This window comes from Podarcis muralis, chromosome 5 (assembly GCF_964188315.1).
Source record: "Podarcis muralis chromosome 5, rPodMur119.hap1.1, whole genome shotgun sequence".
NCBI lineage: Eukaryota > Metazoa > Chordata > Lepidosauria > Squamata > Lacertidae > Podarcis > Podarcis muralis.
Genome location: NC_135659.1, coordinates 57,802,665 through 57,826,830, shown reverse-complemented (window position 1 = coordinate 57,826,830; position 24,166 = coordinate 57,802,665). Strand labels below are relative to the sequence as shown.

The following is a 24,166-nucleotide window of genomic DNA, read 5'->3' as shown; positions in this document are numbered from 1 at the left end:
GGAAAGACAGGCCATCAGGACAAGACAGAACCAAATTAGACACAAGGAGGGCAGACATATTTTTTTATTCTCACATCTGCCTTATTGACATAACAATACCCTTGGGGAAGGGTTCAGCCTCCCCCACCCACACACCTCTACTGATGCCCCCTGTCTTTTGGGCTTAAACATGAGCAAATGCAGACACATGAATGATAACCTTGGCTGCCAAAACTATGGTCTCATGATAATTAAAAAAAATTAAACAGTCTGGCTTAGGGCAATGTCTTCCCATTTGATGTGTGACACTTCAAGGATTAAACTATTTAGCTGCTAAGCAATTGGATGAAAAGTGGGGGTGAGCAGCACCATAGCCAAGATGCTCTGCGGATTCAATCCCCAGCATCTTCAGGTAGGACTGGAGAAAGACTCTTGTCTGAAAACCTAGAAACTTGGTGTAAGGCAATTTCCTATGTTCCTATAAAAGAATATCCAACACTTTAAAGTTTAAAGGCACCCCAGAATACACTTCTGACTCACACCCTGAAATTACCCTCAAACAGAAAGAAGGAAACTATTCTGCAAATAAATGGTGGATGTAGGGATTTATTAAGCCAATCAAACTTTCACCCAAATAATAAATGCATTGCTTGGAAGAAAATCCCACATGCTGTCAATAAAACATACTGTCAAGGAAGTGTGCCTAGGACTATGATCTTTTCCATATGATTATTAGATTCAAAAGGGGGTGTGGCTGTGTGCCTTAAATTTTCATGGAAAGAGATTACTAGGAAGGGCAGCTTCTTCTACCTTTGCTGTATTGCAGGGGTCTGCAACCTTTAAGACAAAAAGAGCCACTTGGACCCATTTCCGAAGAAAAAACAACAACTGGGAGCCGCAAAACCATTGCGACATTTAAAACAAATATATCTCAGGAGCCGCGATCTGACAGCGGGCGGGAAGGTGACGTCGGGACGGTGCGTGACTAATGCACGCACCGCCCCCATGCGACATCACAGCCAGTACAGCGCCCGCCACAGTGAGGAGTGTCGGGGCGCACAATGCGCCTCCTCCCCTCGCAAGTATCCGCCCCGGAGCCGCGGCAAAGATGTAAAAGAGCCACATGCGGCTCCGGAGCCGCGGGTTGCAGACCCCTGCTGTATTGGATTGCCAGCTCCCCACCCCACCCCCACCCCCATAGGTCTCGTGTGCCTATAATAGTCACATGACATGCAGAGATTCAACAGCTCAGAATTGTACCATCCATCGCTAGTAGCTTTGTGTTGGAAAAAGCTTCAGCTGTTAAGTTTCAGCTCTCATCCAGCTGTTTGTGCATAGGAGCTCTGCAAGGGGCAAAGGGGTAGGGAAGTTGGCAACCCTACAGCAGCACTATAATGAAAGAGAAACTGCCTGCTGAGAAAATCCCTTCAGTGCAAATATTAAGAGGAGAAAGGGACCTTGTCCTGCATTGAATGTCTCATCCCTGATTTTCCATCCCCATAACCAAAAAATAGAAGGCAACTGCTCCCTCCCTCAAAACCAAGCTGTGATTAGCTGGCATCATCTGAAACTCACCCTATTCATCTTTCACATTCAACCCAGCATAATGGTGTTTGGTATTGAGTGCTCAGCTATTGGAGGGTAAATAATCTCCAAACAATGTAAAATTCTCTCCTTTGTCTGAGTGTGTACCACTTCTGGAATTGATATACATGCTGTTGTAGAACAGATGTCCTGGCTGGACTCCAGGTGGGCAAACTGCTTGCCATAGGTGACTTGGGCATGGGGGTGGGGAGACTGGGGAAAGTTTACATAAAAGGCACATTGGGTAATTCCAAAAGACCAGGCTGCCAAGGTGAATAAAGCTTAGTTAGCTGGAAGAGGCTCATTATTGCCAGAAAAACCGCTGCTATCTGCTGCAGTGTCTGCCTGAGAGCCTAGCCAGATATATGTGAAAGGATCTCCCAACAGTCATTTTCTTTACTTAAAAAGCAACAGCAGAAAGACCCCAAATTGGATCAAGGCCATCGTGTTGGCAGAGGGGAATAGTAGCAACAGTGATGTCTATGTTCTGCTTTTCTTTGAGTTTATTTATAAAGCAGATAACATACAAATTAAAAATAATAAAACATCAAATATAAACAAAGTAAAAGCATAAACAATATAAACAGAAGGAACTGGGAGCGTGTGACTTCGGGAAGACAGGAAACGGCGTTATACTGAGCCTGACCAAGTGGTCCATCTCAGTATGTCTACAGACCAGTAGCAGGTCTCTAGGTTTTCAGGGACAGGGAGTCTCTCCCAGCCCTAGGTGGAGATGCTGAGGGTGTAATTTGAGGTATGGCCTTTCCCCTGCATTGTATCAGCAAGGGCTGAAATCTTAACTTCAATTACTTGAGTGTAAGCCCCACTGAATTCAATGGGACCAACTTCTGAGTAGACATGGTTAGGCTTCAAGAAACCCGCTGAAATCAATAGACTTCTCCTTTAATTTCAGTCTTCTCTGAGTATGGTATAGTTGGATATTTCCCTAGGAAGCAACCAGCAACCCCTGGAAAGTTAACTGGCTGACTAATTTTACTACTCTCAGATTATGCTAGCTATGTTTTATATTGCATTTGTAGATACTCTGGTTTTGCCACAACAGGTTAAGTTAGCCACTCCTCTGAGAGGGTACTTTAGCCACTTCTGGAACTGAGAGGGTACTCCCCTTCCTGACAACCAAATTTTAGCTTTCTAAGTCCATGCATAGCCCCAAACATCCCAGTCATGAGACAAGTCTGAAAGCAAAGGGGGGGAGGGAATAGGAGACAGAAAATCAAGTCCTCTAGAGAAAGGTGAGAAGATGAGCAAGTATCACCTCTGCAGTTATGTTGGGCTCTGCCAAAACCTGTCTGCAATATCAAACTAGATGTGACATGGGAGCTCCATATTTGGAGCTTCTTTCTCAAAAAGCAGCTGTGGGAGGAGTGGGATTTGGATTAGGGCCACAGTGCAGACGAAGGATGCCACAACCTCAATCTATTATCACGCCCTCCCCCAAAGGTGCTATTGGCCACAAGAGTGGGTGGAAATTTATGGGTTTAAGGGCTTAAATTAGAATTACAGTCCATTCATGCTATACTCTCTTAATTATCTTAAGTGGAAACTGTTAGAGGGCACATCCTATCTGCTTTCCTTAACATTCATCTCTAAGAGGTAGGTTTGAGTGAGCTGCTGTCTGGCCACTTCAAGTAGCCTTTCCCTGTGTACCCTAAAATGCCCTGTGGGCACTGGTTAATCTTGCTTTAAACCCTAAATTATTTAACCTATTTCACTAATTCATTTTAAAGTTGATCTACTACTCTAATAATTTTCTCCCTCAAGGCAGCTTAGAAGAAAACACATAAAAATTTAACATTAAAAAGTGTGCTCCTTACATTTGCAAATCACCTACAGCACAACCATTAACTGCATTTATTTACTGCAAAGGTTTAATGGGCTGCTATTTAGCCGAGGCAATCACTGTTGTTGAAAAAGCTTGTGAACAAGCTCAAGGACACTCTCATACCTTATGAGCTAATGCTTAAGCAAAGTCCATTTATATACCTTCCATAAACTTTTCTCCCTATCGCATGTGACTTAGGTGAAACTATGTTCTGTAGGCTCAGAGCTGGCACCTAAGTACCTATGGTAAGATCAAACTGAAGGTGTGTCTTGCTTGGCATCCTGTTTCCCCACAGTGGTCAAGTCAGGTACCTATTGGTGGCTGGGGCCCATTGAGCCTGGAGGGGTGAAAGATCCAACAACAGATAGAGGCAGAGGCAATGACAGGCAGAGCCAGCTAATTCTAGGCTTGTCCCCATCCTCCTTTCTGCTGAGTTCTACAAGGGCAACATTAGAGTCTAAGAAGGAGGGCTCTGACAGGCAGTGCCACCTCTGGACTAGTTGTAATTAAGGAGGTCAGCAAGTGAAGATTGGCTGTGAGTGGGCTGAAGTGAGTGGGAAAGTGAACCATTCGCCTTAATGAACTAGCCTCCACTGCAGACACCTACAGGAAGACCACAAGCAAAACACAAGGGCAATATTCTTTCACCACTGTTGCTCCCTAGCAACTGCTATACAGATCACATCATATATAGCCACCATGATCAGTAGTCATAGCATTATCTGAAGGCAGCCCTGTATTGTGAAGTTTTTAGTGTTTGATGTTTTAGTATGTTTTTATATTTTTAAATTGGGGAAACCTAGCCAGATTGGTAATAATTCTCTATGAATGTTGCTGTCTGAGATAGGGCAGCAAATGGGCCTTTCTCCCTGCACCACCACCACCACCTGCAAAAATTGTCAAGATGCATTGCACCCAAGATCAACCACGTTATTTTGGCACCTAAGGCAAAATAAATAAATAAAAATCCTACAAGCACCTGTCCTTTCCCCTCTCAGCAAACAAATCTTAAAAACAACAAATGTAACTATCTGCTACCTTTCTACAGCACCAAACTAGCATGCCCTTTTGAAAGTGCAAAAAGGAGACAAAGTACTGGAACTTACCAAATCTAGTTTCTTCATCCACTCTTAAAATGCAAGCAACAAATAAAAGATATGAAATAAAGACTTTAGCATCAGCCAAATCGTACAACTGTGGTTCGATGACTCAGCATTTCTGCTGCTAAATATGTTCATGCAAATTCAAACAATGGCCTACAGAAAACAGAGGCCGGAGTGGGGGCAATCAAGGACTTCTTCGTAGAGATAGAAGAGGCATTCCATTTGGTTAATGTGTGAAGGGGCAGTGTGGGCTTGTTGCTACTGGCCATGCCCGTTGGCTGTGCATAATTTGGGGAACTAAGCAGCGGTGTAGCCAGCTGCTTGGGCACCTGGGGCGGTGTGTGCCCTGCACTAGAGGGTGGGGCAAGCCACCAACAGGGCGGGGTGAGCCAGGGCAGGACACGCTGCGCAGAGCCTCCAAGGAGTCTGCCCACTGCCTCCCCCTCAGCCATAGGGTGGCTGAAGGGGAGGCAGCAGGCACACGCACGCCCCATGCTGCCATTTCAGGCAGTGCAGAGCTTGCATGTGCGATGGCGTGACAGCATTTCCCCCCCCCTGGTGCCATTGGGCCCGCCCTCACTTAAATATAGCGCACCCACCTCACAGAACACCAATTACCCGAATTCCTACAAACTACTCCAGATTATCATGTGGGGGACTTGTGTGAGGGAAAATTTAATAATTCGTCGTCTTAGGCAGGATTTGATCAAATAAAGAAGAAAGATTTTATTAAACATTGGAAGTTTATGACACAAAGTGGGTAAAACAAAGGATACTTCAGATTCTAATGTTATTTCACTTCTGCTCTTTCTCAGTTGTTGCACAGCTGTTGCCGCTTAATACTTTGTTTCTTAAACAAGGTGGTACTTCCTGTCAGTTACACACCCCTTTGACAACCCTACTCCTGAGTTACTCCAAGTAACAGACCCAAGGGATCACCACACCCCTCTTAACTGGTTTGGGAGTCTTCTCAATGTAGAAGAATCTCTCCCCTCCTGATTGGAATGAGTCCTCAGTAGACTGTATTCTCACAGCTTCTACTTATCCTGGCTCAGCCTCAGCCTCCCAGTTAATTCCTGGCCTATTACTCTTACAGGACACCACACATTATCCTTCACACTAAGCTCAGAGACTCCCTTCTCTAGCTTGTGATAGAGTGGATGTTTCTACCCAGAACCAACTCTCACTCCCTACCTCCCAACCTAAAAACTGTCTCTCTTTTTCAACTCTCCCTCCTGGAACCCTGGCCAATCAGAAGCTGCCTTTTGTTAACAGTTTGCTGGCAGGGAAAAAAATAAAAAGAAAACACTTGTTGAACCAATCTGCCCAGCAAAAACTAACTTTTCCATCACAGTCTGCAGCCAACCCACTGCCTCACCCTTATTATTGTTATTATTTATTAAATTTGCATACCACCCTTCATCACAGGGCAGTTCACAACAGCAAAATACAAAATGAGAATACAAAGCACAAGATAAAACAAAAACAGAAACAAACCAACAAACCCCCTCCCAAAAACACATTTAAAAAGCCATAGAATATTGAAAAGTTTTCGCCTGGCACCTAAAGATATATAATGAAGATGCCAGGCAAGCCTCCCTGAGGAAAGCATTCCACAAACGGGGGGGGGGGGGGACAACGAAAAGGCCCATTCTCCTGTTGCCACCCTCTAGACCTCTCACATGGAAGAGGCACATGAAGAAGGGCCTCAGTTGATGATAATACCAGGGCCTAGAAAGTGCGGGGCAGAAGGTAAGCCAGCTTTATCCGGTTCTGTGGTGCTGCAGGCTGCCTGGCCAGCGAGGAGGCTTAACACTCACCTTGCCAGCCAGAAAGTGAATCCAAATCTGCCTGCAGATTTGTCAATAGCACACAGGCTTGGAGGCAGGGCTCCCTTTGAGGGTGGGCCTGATGGAGCACATAGGCTTCCTTCAGGTCTGTTCCCAAGGTATTTAAGGCTTCCTGCACAGGCCCCCTGCACTCCACTCAGTTCTTCATCTGTAGTTTTTTGGTCTGTGTCCAGAAACATGTGGATGAGCACTGAGACTCTCCACTTCAAGAAGGGGTAGGGCCTGGGTGGCACTGTGGTCTAAACCACTGAGCCTAGGGCTTGCCGATCGGAAGGTCGGTGGTTCGCATCCCCGCAACGGGGTGAGCTCCCGTTGCTCGGTCCCAGCTCCTGCCAACCTAGCAGTTCAAAAGCACGTCAAAGTGCAAGTAGATAAATAGGTACCGCTCCGGCGGGAAGGTAAACAGTGTTTCTGTGCGCTGCTCTGGTTTCGCCAGAAGCGGCTTAGTCATGCTGGCCTCATGACCTGGAAAAAATGTCTGCGGACAAACGTCGGCTCCCTCAGCCAGTAAAGCGAGATGAGCGTCGGAACCCCAGAGTCATTCGCGACGGGACTTAACTGTCAGGGGTCCTTTAGAGCCTGGGAAGGAGAGCAAGTTATTTGCTTGGAGCTACCCAAGGTCCTGCAACACCCATCTGACCCTACCTGTCAGCTGCATGGCTAAGCTACCTGCTAATATCTGTAGACTCTGCTTGCTCTCAGGACACTGTATGTACATACTTAGGGCTCCTCCAATGGTTGGGAGACTTTGCTCATCAGGGCCTTCTTCTCAATAATGTCTAATGCCGTGGGCCCCTGAGATTCCTGCCCACCACAGGAACTTGGTAAGCACAGTACAAGCCCATCAGGGAAGGTGTGGTGGAGGCCAAATGCACATGCCTACTTGTCTGAACATTTCCCCTTATCAGTCTGTGAATAAAATTTAAAAAGCTATAACAAGGGTGGCTAATATTTTTTGGCCTGACAGCCACATTCGCTCTTAACTACACCCCACATGCTGGTGGTGCTTGTGGTCATTTCACACTCTCTCATACATACATGCGCGCACACATGGAGACATGTACAAAGGCATGCAGCTACCCTGCCTCAGTTATTATCTGTGGAGATTAAATTGATGAAGGATTAATCCCACTCAGATAATCCATCTGATGATCAGTAAGAGGGGCAATTTGCATTCCAACCAGGGTTTGGGGAGCCACCTATCCAGGCACAATTTCATAGCCCCCCCCCCCATCATTGCTAAAACCAGTGGCTTCTTGCAGCCACCTAAGGCAGACACAAACTTTAGTAAATGAAAGCTGGAAATTCAGGGCAGAGGTCCAAAATATCTCTGAGTGAGTCACAGAGGCTAGCAAAGAGAGAAAGAGACAGGGATGGACACACATACCATGGCTACAGCACTAGGCTGGAGTTAGCAAAGGATCAGCTACTGACAAAGTGCCTTCTTATGTTGACTTTGAATGATCAGGAAGGTTTTCCCCTCTTTGGCCTATTTTTGGCTGCTTTCACACCTAGCAATACACTTCCTTCTGCTCCCACACACTGACACTCCTGCTTTTATGTGAGTCAACAGTTCAGCCAGTGTCCAAGCCTGCATGGCTAGGCCAGGTGCCTCCAGAGGGATGTGCATGGGCCGATTCCAAGGCTGAGTGATGTGCTGGCTGCTAAACATGCACGCATACTTTCCCCTGCCTCTTCTGGCATTCCCAACCCCAGACACAGAGTTGTAATCTGGGTTGTGACAACGCCTCCTCTGTATGAGATCACTTGATGGGCTGGAGCGCACAGTGTTCTTTGCTCTAATTCATAGCAGCAGCTGTGCGAGTCCAGTGCCTCCTGGGTAGGAGACTTGTTGATTACTGGCCCGGCTCAGTAATTAGACACATCCAAATGTGCATTCCTCTTTCACTGTTTTTCCAGTCACATGCCCTGTCTAAGAACATAAAAGATCCCCTCCAAATCCTTGACTGGGCCCCTGAGGTTCCTGCTCTTACAGGTAGGTACAGGAATATGCTCAGTGAATTGCAACCCAGTCATGGGTGGGTGCTGCAGATTGGGGCTGAATTCAGTCATGGTGACAACAGAGGGCATATAAACCTGGGCAGGTACAGGACCAGCTTAACGTGAGAGACAGGGGTGACATATACATACTTTACCACCACAATATGGAAGGCGGAAACAAGAGAGAATGAAATGTCAAAAAATGCAAGGGATACGAGGAAAGATGGGACACCCTGTGCTAAACGTAGGCTGAAAAAGAAAGGTGCAAAAACAAGGAGCTGCTTTATAACGTGCCAGCCTGCTATATAGCTCAGGGATACGTCCCTCCAATATGTTGTTGGACTCATCAGCCCAAAACAGAATGGTCTACCAGTGATGATGAGAGTTGTGGACTAGTAGGAGGGTCATAGCCTCCCCATCCCTGATATGGCAACTGGAAACTTAGCAGTTCGAAAGCATGCCAGGGCAAATAGATAAATAGGTACTGCTGTGGTGGGAAGGTAAATGGCATTTCCGTGCGCTCTTGCACTCGTCACGGTGTTCCGTTGCGCCAGAAATGACCCGAAAACCTGCCTGTGGACAAATGCCAGCTCCCTCGGCCTGAAAGTGAGATGAGCGCCACGACCCCATAGTTGCCTTTGACTGGACTTAACCGTCCAGGGGTCCTTTACCTTTTACAGTATACCTTTTCCTTGATATAACCTATCCCTGCCTACTCTCTGACCAGAAGTGATTCTCCAAGGGTTTCAGGCATAGCCTCTTCTCATTCCCTGCTACCTAACATCTTTCAAAATAGAGGCACCTAGGACAGAAACTAGAATCTTTTTAACAAACCTGGTGATGGAGACTGTGAGGGTGTGCATGCTCCTGTATTTATTTGTATCCACCACTCTCCATGAATGGTGGTAGCAGCTGTGAACAACTGATTAAAATACACCCCCATACCTTAAACACTTGGTTGTGAGCTCCAATCCCCTTTAATCTGCCCCTGAAAAAGACAGCTTCATTGCTTCAAGGCAGGTGGTAGATATGCATTCTGGTGCCATTTCCCCATATCTGCAGCACACTGGACTCGTTTCTCTAAGCTGAATGTGGCACTATAATCGGCTTTTGTGTGGCATAGAACCGTGCTCTGCAACAGGCGCCAGCATGACTCAGGGGTGGAATGTTTAATGCAAAAGGAGAATGAAGCTCCTTTTCTTCTCCCTGGTTGGGGACACTTGGAGGCGACTGCCAGAGTCTGGAATGATCCTTCTAGCTTCAGATCTGGAGCTTGCCTTGCATGTTAAAAGGTGACAAGACATGGCAAAACCAGGGTTAGCAGACTGAAGTTCTGTAACAAAGAGGAAAGACATGCTCCAAAATGGTCAGAGGAGGTGAACTCCTTCCCCAACATGCGGTGAGTCCTAGGGCAAGGATTGCAAAGGATTTCAGCATTATAGGATGAAGAACAGATTCAACAAACCTTGATTCTGTGTGAGGAACAGATAAATGGATGTTCTGACCATCTGTCTGGTGAAAATGTCACATTTCTTCCATGTCACATTATACAATACGAATTTGTCTATTTTCTGGACCTGGGGCACCTAGGCACATGCCACAGAATCATAAGGTTGGAAGGGACTGTAAAAGTCATCTAGTTAAAACTACTTGCCAATACAATGACTCCGCTGCAAACATTCGTGACATCCTCCTGTCACTGCTTAAATGTCTCCAACAGAGGAGGAGTTTGCTACTTTCTGAGTCTCTGGGACTCAGCTATAAAGCTCAGTGGCTGACCTTGAGCCAGGCACTGTTCCTCAGCATAACCTACCTCACAGGGTTGTTATGAGGATAACATGGGGAGGGGAGAATCATGTACACCCCTTAAGGCTCCTTGGAGGAAAAGGTGGTATTTGAATGCAATAAGATACAAAAAGTAGTATGGCCTTGGGTAAGTCACTCTCTCTCAATCTGAATTCCACCTAAGAAATGAAAGAGAGAAGATGAAAAGATGGGCTCTAAACACAACTTAAACCCTGAACAAGGGGCTGTAGCTCAGAAGCACAGAGTAGGAGGTCCCAAGTTCAAACCGTGGCCCCTCCAGTTAAAATACCTATGCGCCCAAGATTGTGAAGAGCTGCTCCATACCAGAACAGGCATGTCCCCCCCCCCCAGTCTTCTCTTCCCAGTTCCTTCAAGCTTTTATCACAGGACCTGTTTTTTGTTGCCCTCCTCTGAACCCATCCCAACATGTCTATACAGTCGTACCTTGGAAGTCAAACAGAATCTGTTCTGGAAGTCCACTCAACTTCCAAAACATTTGACTTCCAAAGTGTGGCTTCTGATTGGCTGCAGGAAGCTCCTGCAGCCAATTGGAAGCCCCGTTGGATGTTCGGCTTCCGAAAGACTGTTCGAAAACCGGAACACTCACTTTCGGTTTTTGATTGTTCGGGAGCTGAAATGTTCGACTACCAAGGTGTTCGGGAGCAGTGGTACGACTGTATCCTTTTTTTGAAGTGCAGTGCCCAAACCTGGATACAGATGGTGTCTGCCTAGTACAGAATAAGGTGAAACAATTACAGTACAGTGGTACCTCAGGTTAAGTACTTAATTCGTTCTGGAGGTCCGTACTTAACCTGAAACTGTTCTTAACCTGAAGCACCACTTTAGCTAATGGGGCCTCCCCGCTGCCGCCGCGCCACCAGAGCACGATTTCTGTTCTCATCCTGAAGCAAAGTTCTTAACCTGAAGCACTTTTTCTGGGTTAGCGGAGTCTGTAAACTGAAGCGTGTGTAACCTGAAGTGTATGTAACCCGAGGTACCACTGTACTTTCCATGGCTTGGAAAACTTAGTTCAATGTAGCAGAAAGTACCTCCCTGCATGAGCAGACAACTTCCTCTTGCACAGTGGGAGTTTTCCCCCTCTCCTCCCCATCGACTGTTCTCAGGATTTCCCCAACCTTACAGAGCTGATTTGGGGACTGTGCTGGGCCTGCACAGGGGGACAGCGAAAGGGGAGTGCCATTGCACAAGCGGAAGTCATTCCACTCATGCAGTTATTTAGTTGAATATTGCCCTATAGTTACATTGAAACCCTTAAAATGGCATTAGACTTTTTTGAAGCCACATCACCCTGATGACTCACATTCAGTTTCTGACCAAGTATAATCCCAAGATCATTTCACATGTATTGCTGCCAAACTATGTATTCCTCCTCCGCTGCAGATGTCAAATTTATTTTGAATTTTATTCCCATCTTGGAGGTGTAAAGTTATCCCTCCCAGTTTTGCACCATCTGCAAATTTGATGAGGAATCCCTCCATCTCTAAGTAATTGATGAGAGAGATAGAGAGAGTGTGTGTGTGTCCTGTGCTGCTCTGTCTTCCCCCCACTTAAACTTTGCTCCAATGTGATGAACGACCATAAATGAGAAAGCTTTGGGTATCATTGGGCATCATTTCCCAACAGTTGTGACAATACTATCAACTAGACCACATTTAACCAATTTGCTAACCAAAATATCATGGGGGACTTTATCAAATGCTTTGCTGAACTCAATATTTACTTTGTCCACAACACATTCCAAAATCCACTAAACCAGTAAGCTAATAAAAAAAGAGAGATAAGATTAGTCTGGCACGATTACTTATTGACAAATCCATGCTGGCTCCTACCAACCACAACATTAACAAAAAGCCTGAGTACAAACTGTTCTGGTTATCTTCCCTGGTATGAAAGTCAGGCTGACTAGTCTGCAGTTTGCTGCATCTTTCTTCCCACTCACACCATCCCAATTTTCTGAAGACTGGGGCAATATTTACGCATCTCCAGTCATCTAGCACCTCACCTGCTGTCTAGGCTTTCTCAATTAGGATAGTTATACAGGGTGAGACTTTTAAAAGAGGACCCGTGGAACATGTGTGCTCTGTATCCACGGGGCCTCTTTTAAAGGACTCACCCTCTATAAGTAATACCAAGAACACACCTATTCTTTTAGCTGAAGACCACCAGTTATCAGGCAAATTTCAAGGATGAGTCACAGCTTGAGTCTTTGGGTGCTTCGTCTGTCACAAGCTCCCCACTTCAAACAAACACAAGCAGACACCAGTTTGTCAGAGCACATTATTTGTGATTGGTTATGGTATGGACATTCCTGGAGAAGAACCCAAACACAACAAGCTCCTCTACCAAGCATCTTGGGGTTACTGAGGAGCTGCAAAGTTTTCTCCCTTCTTCCACATGACCAAATGGACATTTGTGTCACAGGACATACACACACATCATTCCAGGTCATTGATAACAAGAAGATATACACACATTTTACCTGGGCTAATCTTTCTTGAATACAGTGTAGAGTAGACCTGCATAGAGTAGACCTGCAATTGCTGCATGCCATAGGCTATAATCTAATGTAAACATAAGATATATCTCAGTGCAACTATGTAAAACAGTTTAAAGATAAAAATTAATAAAAGTGATGTTATGAAATAAAATAAAATAACAATGCTGCTTCTATTGCTTGGCTCCCCCCCCCCCCCCGTTTTGTAACGAATATCTGTGCAGAAAAACTGCTTATGATCAACAGCCAAGAGCATGGCCTAAGGTTACTTGAAAGTTTGGGCAAAAATAGCTTTTCCTTCTGCTGTAGATTATAACAGGTCCCTTGACTCCTGCCCATGCTTAGAAGCTACACCAGGGAATTCAGAATACACTTAAAAGTAGATTTGAATTGCGTGGGTGAATCATTATGGTATTCTTGAACTTCTGTTGGGTAACCTTACCACCATCAGGTTAGTTAAGCTCTCTACATACAATTCAATCATCTTATGGCCAAATCCTAAACTAGGAGAAGATGCATGGGCAGATCAGATGGTGGTGGCTCAGCATCTCCTCCTTTTGCCCCTTTTTACAACCCCACATGCCAGCAAAGGACTAGCCCAGAGAAGGGTGATGGAGAGGAGGGTCTAGTGACCCATTGTTGTGCATCGTGCAAACAGCATATCTCATACAGCAATGGTGGACACATTCTTTGAGTGTTGATCCTTATGTAGCAAAACGACACCATTCATTGAATGGGGAAACCCCAAGATTTGCAGAAGCACACAAGAACTTGGGAGGGGGAGACAGACTTGGAATGATGACTGACTTGGTGGAAGATGAGGTGGGAATGGAGTGTCCTGAATGTTTTGTTGCTGGTCCCACTTGTTACTATTACAGTGGTACCTCTAGATGCGAGCGGTATCCGTTCCGGAGCCCCGTTCGCATCTAGAAGCAAACGTAACCCATGTCCGTGCGTCTGCGCGGGTCATGTTTCAGCGCTTCTGCGCATGCACGTGACGTCATTTTGAGTGTCTGCGCATGTGCAAGCGGCGAAGTAAAGGTAAAGGTACCCCTGCCCGTACGAGCCAGTCGTGTCCGACTCTAGGTTTGCGTGCTCATCTCGCTCTAGAGGCCATGAGCCGGCGCCGTCTGAAGACACTTCCGGGTCACGTGGCCAGAGTGACGAAGCTGCAGCTGGCGAGCCAGCACCAGCGCAGCACACGGAAACGCCGTTTACCTTCCCGCTATAAAACGGTACCTATTTATCTACTTGCACTTAAGAGTGCTTTCGAACTGCTAGGTGGGCAGGAGCTGGGACCGAACGACGGGAGCTCACCCCGCCGCAGGGATTCAAACCGCCGACCATACGATTGGCAAGTCCTAGGCACTGAGGTTTTACCCACAGCGCCACCCGTTACTTCCGGGTTGCCGCAGAGCGCAACTCGAACGCTCATCCCGAAGCACATTCAACCCAAGGTATGACTGTATACTATTATGCCATTTTACACAGGAGTAGCCAATGGGGTGCCTCCCCAATGTCACTGGACTCCAAATCCCATCAGCCTCACCTAGAATTGCCAATGGCCAGGGATTGCTTTATTTAGAGAGCTTTATCAACCACTTAATCAAAGAGCTCTTCACGGAAACAGTTAAAACCCACAAAACCAGTTAAAAAACAAAAGTAAAGATTATTATTAAAATATAGATAAAATCAGTAAAATATGGGTAACTAAATTATACTGCGTGTGTCCAAAACTATACAGGAAAGGTTCCTGCTTAAAGTCTCATAGTAAGTGATGAGAAAGGTACATGCACTGCCACACACAAAAAGATCAAGTCCTCATTAATACAGATTATATTCTGTGGCACTTGTAAATTGGACGTTCTGCAGATTGAAGGGTTGGAGTAGGCCCATCACTTACTCAAGTGATCCATTGAGTAAATCAGTCCAAAGCTGTTAAGTGCTTTAAATACTAATAGCAAAACTTAAATAAATAATAATAATTTTATTATTATTTATATCCCACCCTCCCCAGCCAAAGCCGGGCTCAGAGTGGCTAACAACAGTAAAAATAGCACGATTTACATAAAATCACAGTCAATTAATTAAAATACATTCTAAAATCAATTCGGAATCAAATTAATGGCAACCATTGGGCTAGAGTTCTATGAGGATTACAGAAGGGAGGGGGTCAGACTGTGCCTTGGCCAAAGGCCTGGTGGAACAGCTCTGTCTTGCAGGCCCTGCGGAAAGATGTCAACTTTGAACTTGGCCTGGTAACTAATCAGCAACCAGCACTGACTTCTGAGCAGGAGTGCAATATGATGACAGACTCTCACTCCTGTCAGCAATTGTGCTGCAACCTTCTCTATAAACTACTCTTAGATCAACAGTGAGGGAAGCCCCATGTAAAGTGCAATGCAGTAATTCAATCTACAGGTGCCACATACTGTAATACCCGTTCCACATTGGTAAGAACTTCATCGTTTAGCGTGGCAGCACCTGCACTTTGGAACTCGTTGCCTATTGAGATCACCAATTTGAGGCAAGATCTCAACCAAAATGAACGCAATCTCGGCCCAAATGGCGGCACCGCTTCTCCACTACCAGCACTGGCAGAGGTGGCAAGGCAGGCTGGTGGCCCATGGGGATGCCACCTCAGGGGCAGCGGCCTCACCCTGCCTTATGAGCTGATCTGGCTCTGGGTGGAGTCTAACAATATTGAGAGGGCATCACTTTTACTACCCCTGTTCTGTGCTTACTAGTTTATTGTGTTCCTTACTTGCCCACTGCCTTGCATCAAACTGTAACCTAAGGGAGCTAGGCCTAAACTTGGGTTAATAGTAGGATTAGAATTTAAAACATTCTGATCAGTTTAAAAAAGGTGCCCCTGATAAACCAGGAAACACATTTTAAAATTAGGTTTTTTTGTAAAAGTACTTACAAAAACTGCACATGGCAACCACCATTCTAGAAAAGGCATTCCCTCTAGTGAGTGAGAGGAGGAAAATGCAAAATCTGTCCAAGATATTTCCTGCAATACATGCGCACCACTTATAGAACAAACAATTTATTTAGATTCATTGTGTTCTTCTTATATGCAAATTTAAAATAAACTACGATCTATACAATTAAGTGACTATGATTTCACTAATCAGGTATTGCCCTAGTTAACAGTAAATTAAAGCCTACTTGGCTTTCCCACTATAATTTTGCTGCAAGATAAAAGGTTTTTTTTAAAAAAAAAAATCACTGATGAGTTAGATCAGAAGATTCATAAGCTGCAAAAACTACTGGATTTTAAAAGGAGGAAAGTTCAAATCACGTGAAAACTGCCTTGTTGCAACATGCAAAGCTTAAGGAGACACAGCGGCAACAGTAAGGTGGCTCTCTGCCTGCAAAAAATCCCCCTTACTAAACAGCCCAGGAAGCCACAAACGCAGTTGCAACCTCTGTTCACATAGACTTTGCTATAATGTCAGCTCTAAAAATTTATTAGTGAACCTGCTATGAGAAAAGGGCTCTAGAAGTAAGCAGGCTGGGAGATGCAGTTTTAAATAGGAGATAATTTTGATAAATGAAAGAATTGGCAGCTCAAGCCTTACTCAAAACCCCATACTTCACTCTTGAAGTCCTGCTCACTTAAAAGCAGATGTTGGAAAAAAGGCATTCTGCACAAGCAGAGAGACACTCATATTCTTAACACTGACTGCATTCCCATGTAATATTTTCTGACATATTGTGGCTTACTGTAAATGAGAAACATGCTGGTACGTGCTGCCCAATTGCTTCCACTCTGCTTCCCCCCTGGCATGAGCAGAACAAACAAACCAGGAAGCTTTGGCTTTCCATTAAAATCAAACCAGGGGTCATATTTTGCTGTTCCCTAACAAGCCAATGCCAGCAAGTCAACAACAGGCCATGTTTTAAGGTTAGCGAATGATCATGGCGCGGGTGGCGCTGTGGGTAAAAGCCTCAGCGCCTAGGGCTTGCCGATCGAAAGGTCGGCGGTTCGAATCCCCGCGGCGGGGTGCGCTCCCATTGCTCGGTCCCAGCGCCTGCCAACCTAGCAGTTCGAAAGCACCCCCGGGTGCAAGTAGATAAATAGGGACCGCTTACTGGCGGGAAGGTAAACGGCGTTTCCGTGTGCTGCGCTGGCTCGCCAGATGCAGCTTTGTCACGCTGGCCACGTGACCCGGAAGTGTCTCCGGACAGCGCTGGCCCTCGGCCTCTTGAGTGAGATGGGCGCACAACCCCAGAGTCTGTCAATACTGGCCCGTACGGGCAGGGGTACCTTTACCTTTACCTTTAATGATCATGGCTTGTTCAAGAGAAACAATCCACAATACCTGGTTCAGACATTATAGGATACCAAGGTTTTCTAGTTTGCTTATTTTGCTCTTGCCAGACTAAGAGCAAAGCAGAAACAACCAGGCAGGGTGCACTAGCACACTGCTCAATCACAGTAAACTAAGGTAAATTAGAAAATCTGGCTTATTGCTATGTTCAAACATGGCCACTGTAGGTCCCTTGCCTGATGATTGGCTTTGAAAACAGGTTAAATCCATTGACAAGTCAAGAGGTACACTTTCGGTTTTATCACGGAAGAGACCATAAGCAGAACATATGATTTCCATGCAGAAGGTACTCTGTTTGAATGCCTGGTACTTCCAGTTTTCTTATCACATAGTAAGTGATGAGAAAGGCATCTTCCTGAACCCTTAGAGGGACATTGCCAGTCAAAAGTAGACAACACTGGCCTAGCTGGACAAACAATCTGACACATTATAAAGCATCTTTTAGAGCAGATCTGGGGACCCACAGGTTGAGAACCGCTGTTTTAGAGCATGATGGAAGTAGTCATCTCCTGTTTGTTCTTAGAATATAGTCCAATGTGGCTAATTTGTTGCCCTCCAAGAGTTATTAGACTACAGCTCCCATCATCTGTGACCACTAGCCATACTAGCTGAGGCTCATGGGAGCTGTAGTCCAACACCATCTCAAGTGACACAGGTTAGCCACCCCCCTGGTCTAAGGCAGACCTCAGAGATACACCACCACTGAACATTCCAGCAACTGAGCTATAATTATAGCCATGAAATTATCATTCATGGATTTGTTCTGTTGTGTGCAAACCTGAGTTTGGTTTGGCAATAGGAGAATTTTTTTTTAAGGAATCGTTTTTTTAATGGCACTATCTTAAGCATGTTTACTCAAAAGTGATCTCTATCGAGTTCAACAGGTTCCATAGTAAGCATGCTTAGGACAGCAGTCTCAGAGTAGTAGCCATAATCTCAACTCATGGCCGTAAGTACTTTGTAAGCTCAGCAGCATTTATCACCAAGTTGTGAGCATTGCTTTAACCATGGAAGTACATCATACTCAAATGCAGTGCTGCAGCAAACAATCTTACAGGAATCAGGGGTTCATTATAGCCACCAAGTTCAAATTTACTCCACGTGGATTTCTAAGGTCTCCAGTCAACTCAAAAAATATTTTACCTATGAGCACCAGCTCTGAAATCACCAGGTTTCACAGATGCACAATCCTAACCATGTAGATTTCTAAAGAAGCGAGAGCTGTATGCAACTAAACAGGAAGAAAAATCTTATTGCTGACACTGGAACCATCATTTCTGCATACCCACAGGAAACATATCTGTGAGGCACAGCACAACCATAAATGGGGGGCAGGGAAGCACCACAAAAAGGAGCCTGTTTACGTTATCAGATACTTAGAATTACCACTTTCCTCTTCTGCAGGGCTCCTGCACTTTTAACAGCTGCATAGCAGGTGAACAAATGAGTGGCACTCACTGTATTCCCATGCTGAGAAAATTATCTTTTTCTATTGCAGCAGTTGCCTTCTAGACGTTACTGGACCACAGCTTCCATAATCTGACCACTGGCCAATATATATCAGTTTACCACAATTCTGTATGTACAGTAAAAGCCGCATAAAAAATTGAAATCACAGATCTTCAACTGTTTCAGAAGATGTTTTCTTAATTGTTTGCATAAGCCTGACAGCATATAAAAGTTTTCAGTAAACGTTTAAAGGTAAACATACAAGATGCCTTCTGAAACTCTACTGGTAGGGCATTTCAAGGAACTAGGCTGATGACACCAAACACTTGGTTTCCTGTCCATGTCAAATGAGCTCCATCAACTCAGGGGACAACCAGCAACAGCTCTACAGACAATCTCAGTGACTGAACTGAGATATAAGGGTTCAGGCAGTCCCTGGACCTAATTTGTTCAAGGCTTTGTAAATGAATATCAAGATCTTGAATCTGGCTTGGTAGTAAATATCCCTACCAGATATTTTGAATGCTGATGTGTTTTTAATTTATTTATTTTTTATTGCTTTTAATAGTAATCTTGTGGTTTTATTGTTTTTATAAACTGCTTTGAAGTCTTCTACCATCAAGCAGTATATAGATTTTATGAAATAAATAAAATAAATGGCCAGCCCACGCAGACATTTTAACAACGGAGTCACATTTTGTCAGTTAGGTGCCCCCAGCAATAGTCTGGCTGCTACATTCTGCATCAGTTGGGAATTTACAAACCAGGCCCAAGTAGAGCCCCACACAGAATGCACACTCATTTTTTCCCTCCATTGTTGAAGAAACTACTCTAAAGTTAAAGGAATTAGTAAAATGAGAGGCAACTGAGTCCTGCTGGTTAAGTATACGGTGTTATTCGGTTACTCACAATACCTATTTTACATTATCATCTGTATTAAAATGCTCCAAAAGGTCCTTAATTTCAGTGACTTTACTCACACAAAATGAGCACCACACTCACATAAAAGTACCGTAGTTAAAGCACCAACACTGGCACATGTGTAAAGCAATTCTATAAATAGTTAACAACACTGTCTAATTATGTACAAAAAAAAAAAAAGTCTCTTAAACTTTTTGGAGACATTGGATCCCTTTGAAAATCTGATGAAAGCTCTGGAACCCCTCCCCATATTTTTTCCACAAATACTTTTTTCAATGTAGCAGGGAGGAAATTAAAAACTGACTATTTTTATGTACCCAGCTCACAGACCCCCTGAAGCTCATCCATGGACTTCCTAGGGATCCACGGACCCTTGTTTAAAACCCCCTGATGTATAGCACATAAGCTCTAAGGGTTTTTAAGCAAAGGCTATGTAGCCAACAACTAGGGATGCTGTTGCAGTGGATTTCCTGTGTAAGGGGGCTGACCTAGTTACTAGATAAACTTTGAGGTTCTTTCCTACTCTACAATATCCTTCAAGCAGGGACTTCAGACCACATGTGTGTTTCAGACCACATGTAATAATCCCTCAGGCGCACCTGTATTTCTTGGCCATGAAACTGGCTCTACATACTCATTGGTTTTCATCAATAGTGATTTTCCAGAAAAAGTCCAAACATTTCCTGGAAATATTTTCAACACCACCCTAAATTAACTGAGTTGTGATTTAACATTTGACTTAGATTTAATAAATGAAATTTTAAAATGTACGTCATGTTACTGTTATGTGCTGCATATAGCCAAATGTAACTGAACTATAAGGGAGGGGGAGATCTAAACACACTTACTGTACTGGGGAACAAGATCCATTGAATAGAGTAGCACTTAATTCTAGGTAAACAAGAACAGAATGGTGCTGTTAGTGTGGTTTAAAAGGATCCACTCTATTTCTGTGATTGTGATTTGTTTTAACTGTTTTAAATTCTGAATATTAGATTGTGGTAATCTACTTAGGGACCTGCTGGAGAAGGGAAAGTAATAATAATAATAATAATAATAATAATAATAATAAAGGAGGCAAAAGAGGGAGAGGATACATTATTATGTTAATTATTATTTATTTATTAAATTTATAAACAGAGGTAGCAGAAGACATAAACATTAATTTTAGTATGCCTGAAAAACCATGTGCATAAAAGTATCTGCTTTCTATGGATAGTCACTTGAAAGGAGTTAATTACAACTTCAATTCTTGATTTGACTGGCATTATATCCATTCCAGCTATCCAATTTGACTGGTATTGTATCCATTATGGTAGTAATTACATTTATAAAACACTGCATTTATAAAAATTAAATGTTTTCAATGGAAAAGTATAGGTGAATAAAATTTTCCAGTCCACTGATCATTACAAACAATTAAATATTTTGCTGTATTATGGATATTTGTCAAAAGGCACAGATCCCACTGCTTAAACACACACCCCAAAGGACTGCTTGACCTGTGCTCATAAACCAGGCATGGCCAAACGTGGCCCTCCAGATGTTTTGGGACCACAACTCCCATCATCTCTAGCTAACAGGACCAGTGGTCAGGGATGGTGGGAATTGTAGCCCCAAAACATCTGGAGGGCCAAGTTTGGCCCTGCCTGTCATAAACTGTAGCAATGTAATACTGATGTGTAAAAAAGTAACCACAAAAAATGCTTTTGCTTATAAATATACTGTGCTTTTGCAGCGTTTAAACCAAGGAGTGGAAGTTGTTAACACAAGCACACAACCCCTTTTTGCTCTCAGCAAGATTCCATGAAGAAATGGCAGTGATGTAATTCTTGCAATGGCTCAATGCTGCTGTTTGTTTTGCTCTTCACCCTTCCCGCCTTGCAAGGCCAGCGTGTGCAAATAAACACAGAGAGGCCCTCATCAGTGCTCCTTTTCATACTAGACGCTTTTGCTTTTTTAAAAAGCAAACAAGCAAATACTTTCTCAAAAGTCATGTACAGCTGCACAGTTAAATCTAAGGCTTAGTCTGAGGCTGCTAGAAACGCGTTAAAAAAAGAAGAAGAATCTTTTCCCAGGCTGGTTCCAAGTGTCCTGCCCTGGGTAAACTGTGACCAATCATGATGAACTTTGGGGAAAGGTGCAAAAATCCGGGAAGGGGCTTAAGTGTAAGGCTATATAACAAACCTTCACAGGAAAGTTATTATTACACAGCCCATTTGCGGGAGCAAAAGCACATTTGAGACACTGGCATTGCTGGGTAAACTCAAGGATGCAATAAAAAAACAGAGAAGCAACAGCAACGTGGGAGTTCTCTGCAAGCAGTTGGGATGCCCAGCATTTACATTCATTTGGCACGGCTCAGGGGCTAAGGATGGTGGTCCAGAGGGGGCAAAACAGTTTCCCCACTGGTTCAGCCGCCACTTTATGTAAGAGCAGTGCAGGAAGCCAGCCTTAGCCTTTATCACTTACGCTCATCGGCTTGTGTTGATTTCACAAGGTGTCGCCACTATTTGCATCAAGCCTTCCTCAGATCTTTTCTGCCCTACTTTGGCTGGGCTTGCATGCATTTGCATCTCATCTGCCATCTCCCCCGCTCCGAAAACTGTGATTAAGCAAATCCCAGCGTCCACATTGTAATTCAAAGCACCGCCTTTGTTGCTATTTCAAAGTTTACAAGGATTTTACAAGGAAGGAGAGTTTTGCTCTTCTTCATTTTGCCCCTTTAAAGAAAGCGAGTCTTGTCTATTCAGCAGAAGATCTTTCATGCCCACCCAACAAGATTACTGCGAAGGAGAAGAGAGAGAAAGAAACGCTTTTTTGTAAAAGGGGGGGGGGGACAGAACCCACATTCTGCACAACCTTTGCCCCATTTTAAAAGCAGCCAGCTATGAGATCGGTAGAGAGCGTGGGTAGGAACGCAGCATTTGCAACCAGCTGCCTCGGAAAAGGGCAGAGGAAATTCGACAGGAAGAAGGCAAATGTCTATTTCTAATACGCACATGCTTACACACCCCAGTGCAGAGAAAGGGGGGAGGCATATTTAAAAGACCAGAACATTTAAGTGCATAATGTTTATCCCTTCCCTTTATTTAAAAAAGAGAAGAACACGACTCCTTAGATATCCCCCGCTTTCACGAGCAATCCCACAACCCTAACTCGCCACCACAGCTGTGAGGGGGTTTTCTTTTCTTTTCGCTCCCAAAGTTGCCCTCCGGCTCCCAAAGCGCCCGGCAGCCCTGCTGGGGGCAGGCGGAGTGCGCGCCCCAAGCCCGCCGCGGGCTCTGAGGGAGAAGGCAGCCGCCGCCTTTTCTCTCTCCCTCGCCCCGCTTCCACTTACTTTCAGCTGAGATTTGGACACTTTGCCGCTTTTCTCCGCGTCCAAGGCGGTGAAGGCGTACCAGATGGACTTCAGAAGCTCGGCTCGCAACTCCATGGCTCGAGCGCCCCGCGGACAGAGTCTGCTGGCTGGGCGAGGAGGATCCTCCCTCGGGCCGCTCAGGAAACGCGCCGCTTTTGCGCCGCGCAGCCGGCAGCGAGGGCGCCCTGGAGCCGCAGCGCCTCCTGTCGCCTCGACGCTCGGGGAGCTTGCGCGCCACCTTCTCGCTCTTTTTCCTTCCCCCTTTTCGTTGTTCAGTGTAATTGAGCAAAGAACAATGAATACAAATCTTTTTTTTTAAGACAGGAAGTTCGCCCGTCTTTAAACACTAGCGGGAGTCCAATTTGTATTCGAGTCCAACAACATTCAGATGTGGCATGTCGCCTGCCTGGTTACTCATTTCATGGGGCTACATAAATGTATTATTCTCACGGTTAATGCCACCTATTGGGGGGCCTCTTTCTACTTGGCAAAATTTTGTTGTAAAAAAATTGTTTTAATCTTGCCTGCCCCCTCAGCATACTCAAGGCAGTTTACAATATGCAGGATGAGGTCTCCAAGCAGAGGCCATCAGATAAGGATGCTCCAGCTCTTAATTTCCTGAAGGGAAAGTTAAACTCAGGCTATGTTACACACTATATATACCCTCAAAGCACATTCAAAGCACTATTTCCCTCAAAGAATTCTAGGCACCCTAGTTCACCCTTGAGGAATCAATTCCCAGCAGCCTAACTTAAACTAGTGCCCAGAATTCTTTGAGGGAAATAATGTGCTTTCATGGTATATAGTATGTAGCTTAAGTGCCAACTCCTAGGGGCTGAGGTCCCTTCACACACACACACACACACAATAAAATATTTGAGGGAGTTGGGCCCCCCAAAGTTGATGGGCTTACTAGTCTAAAAAGTTTTTTATCTAAAGGATGTGTCAGTATTGGAGTACAGAATATTGCTTGCTCTTTGGTCAACTTGTGTTCCAGGTTTATGAACCTGGTCTGAGTTTTAGTCTGAGAACTTAAATGCCAGAAGAACATACTAAGATGAAAAAGAGGCCTGAACACCTGGCAGTGCTCTAAGAACAAACAATTATGGTCTAGGGAGGCTTGAAAAGACAGCACTGCACATGCTGTAACTGCAACAGAACAGTGCAGTACTATTTGAGCTGGGTGTGTCTCTTATATTCATACCAACACAGCTTCGTAAAATGAGTAAAAGAATACAATTGCATGAGCTATATGCAAAATGAACATATAAAAAACAAAGAAGCACCATATTGCCCATTCAGAGCAATGTTCACATGTCATGGCTAAGGCTGTTGTGATACAGATGACTTTCTCCCTAATGCTACAACAACAGAACGCCAATTTAGAAGGGGAACTCAGTATCCCCTATACAAC

At 44.6% G+C, this 24,166-nt stretch overlaps 1 protein-coding gene across 3 annotated transcripts in view; it reads right to left on the bottom strand.

Annotated features, from left to right (window-relative positions):
- DEF6 (DEF6 guanine nucleotide exchange factor) overlaps positions 1-22,985 on the bottom strand; it is a 49,091-nt gene extending 26,106 nt beyond the window's left edge. Inside the window, exon 1 of one of the 3 annotated variants that reach the window (XM_028734105.2) lies at positions 22,732-22,985. In XM_028734105.2, coding sequence (XP_028589938.1) covers positions 22,732-22,827 — 96 coding nt within the window. In that variant the 5' untranslated portion in view covers positions 22,828-22,985. Of the gene's footprint in view, positions 1-4,512; positions 4,546-21,863; positions 22,057-22,731 lie in introns of those variants that run through there. The other 2 variants (XM_028734107.2, XM_028734106.2) reach the window with 2 other exon arrangements.
- Between the last annotated feature and the right edge of the window lie 1,181 nt (positions 22,986-24,166).